The following is a 1,418-nucleotide window of genomic DNA, read 5'->3' as shown; positions in this document are numbered from 1 at the left end:
CCCCATTCCCAGTATATCCCAGTATATCCCAGTATCCCCAGTTACCCTCGTGCCGATGCGGCTCCACCGTCACTTTTTTCCCGCCTTTGAAGCCGCCGCGGGCCCCGCCCCTGGCCCCGCCCCCTCGGCCTCGGCCACGCCCCCTGGGGCCGCCGCGGGCCCCGCCCCCTCCGCGGGCCACGCCCCCTCCTCTGGCCCCGCCCCCTCCGCGGGGGCTGAAACCGGAACCTGCGGGGGAAACTGGGTTAGACTGGGATAAACTGGGAGATACTGGGAATGGACTGGGATGGACTGGGAGAGGAAACTGGGGATACTGGGATGGACTGGGAATGGACTGGGATGGACTGGAAGAGACTGGGAATGGACTGGGAATGGGGGAAACTGGGTTAGACTGGGAGATACTGGGATAAACTGGGATAAACTGGGAATGGGGACTGGGGGATACTGGGACGGACTGGGAGAGACTGGGAATGGACTGGGAATGGGGAAACTGGGTTAGACTGGGATGGACTGGGAGAGACTGGGATGGACTGGGATGGACTGGGATGGACTGGGATGGACTGGGAGAGACTGGGATGGACTGGGATGGACTGGGAGAGACTGGGAGAGACTGGGATGGACTGGGAGAGACTGGGATATACTGGGATGGACTGGGGGAACTGGGATGGACTGGGAGATACTGGGAATGGACTGGGATGGACTGGGATGGACTGGGAGATACTGGGTTAGACTGGGATGGACTGGGAATGGGGGACTGGGGGATTCTGGGTTAGACTGGGATGGACTGGGAGAGACTGGGAATGGACTGGGAGGGACTGGGAGTGACTGGGAATGGGGAAATGGGGAAACTGGGTTAGACTGGGAGATACTGGGAGAGACTGGGAATGGACTGGGATGGACTGGGAGAGACTGGGAGAGACTGGGAATGGGGAAATGGGGATACTGGGGAAACTGGGAGATACTGGGTTATACTGGGAATGGAGAAATGGGGGAACTGGGTTAGACTGGGATATACTGGGAGAGACTGGGAATGGACTAGGGATACTGGGAGGGACTGGGATATACTGGGAATGGGGACTGGGGGAACTGGGAAGGGGGATTGGGGAAACTGGGAGGGACTGGGAGGGACTAGGATGGACCGGGATGGACTGGGAATGGGAACTGGGTTAGACTGGGAGATACTGGGATAAACTGGATATGGGGACTGGGGGTACTGGGATGGACTGGGAGAGACTAGGAATGGGGATACTGGGATGGACTGGGATGGGGAAATGGGGAAACTGGGATGGACTGGGAGAGGAAACTGGGGAAACTGGGTTAGACTGGGATATACTGGGAGAGACTGGGATGAGGAAAATGGGAAACTGGGATAAACTGGGAGGGACTGGGAATGGGGAAACTGGGATAGATTGGGATAT

General features: G+C 58.3%; 1 protein-coding gene across 1 annotated transcript in view; it reads right to left on the bottom strand.

Moving 5' to 3' along the window:
* Nucleotides 1-1,418, bottom strand: part of LOC130587080 (rRNA 2'-O-methyltransferase fibrillarin-like) — a 27,173-nt gene that overhangs the window by 19,551 nt on the left and 6,204 nt on the right. The window contains exon 2 of the mRNA XM_057388033.1: nt 46-270. Coding sequence (XP_057244016.1) covers nt 46-270 — 225 coding nt within the window. The remainder of the gene's footprint in view (nt 1-45; nt 271-1,418) is intronic.

Source organism: Malurus melanocephalus, unplaced genomic scaffold (genome assembly GCF_030028575.1).
Source record: "Malurus melanocephalus ecotype Western Australia unplaced genomic scaffold, MMel_1.1 scaffold_1510, whole genome shotgun sequence".
Classification (NCBI taxonomy): domain Eukaryota; kingdom Metazoa; phylum Chordata; class Aves; order Passeriformes; family Maluridae; genus Malurus; species Malurus melanocephalus.
This window is presented reverse-complemented; position numbering and strand designations above follow the sequence as displayed.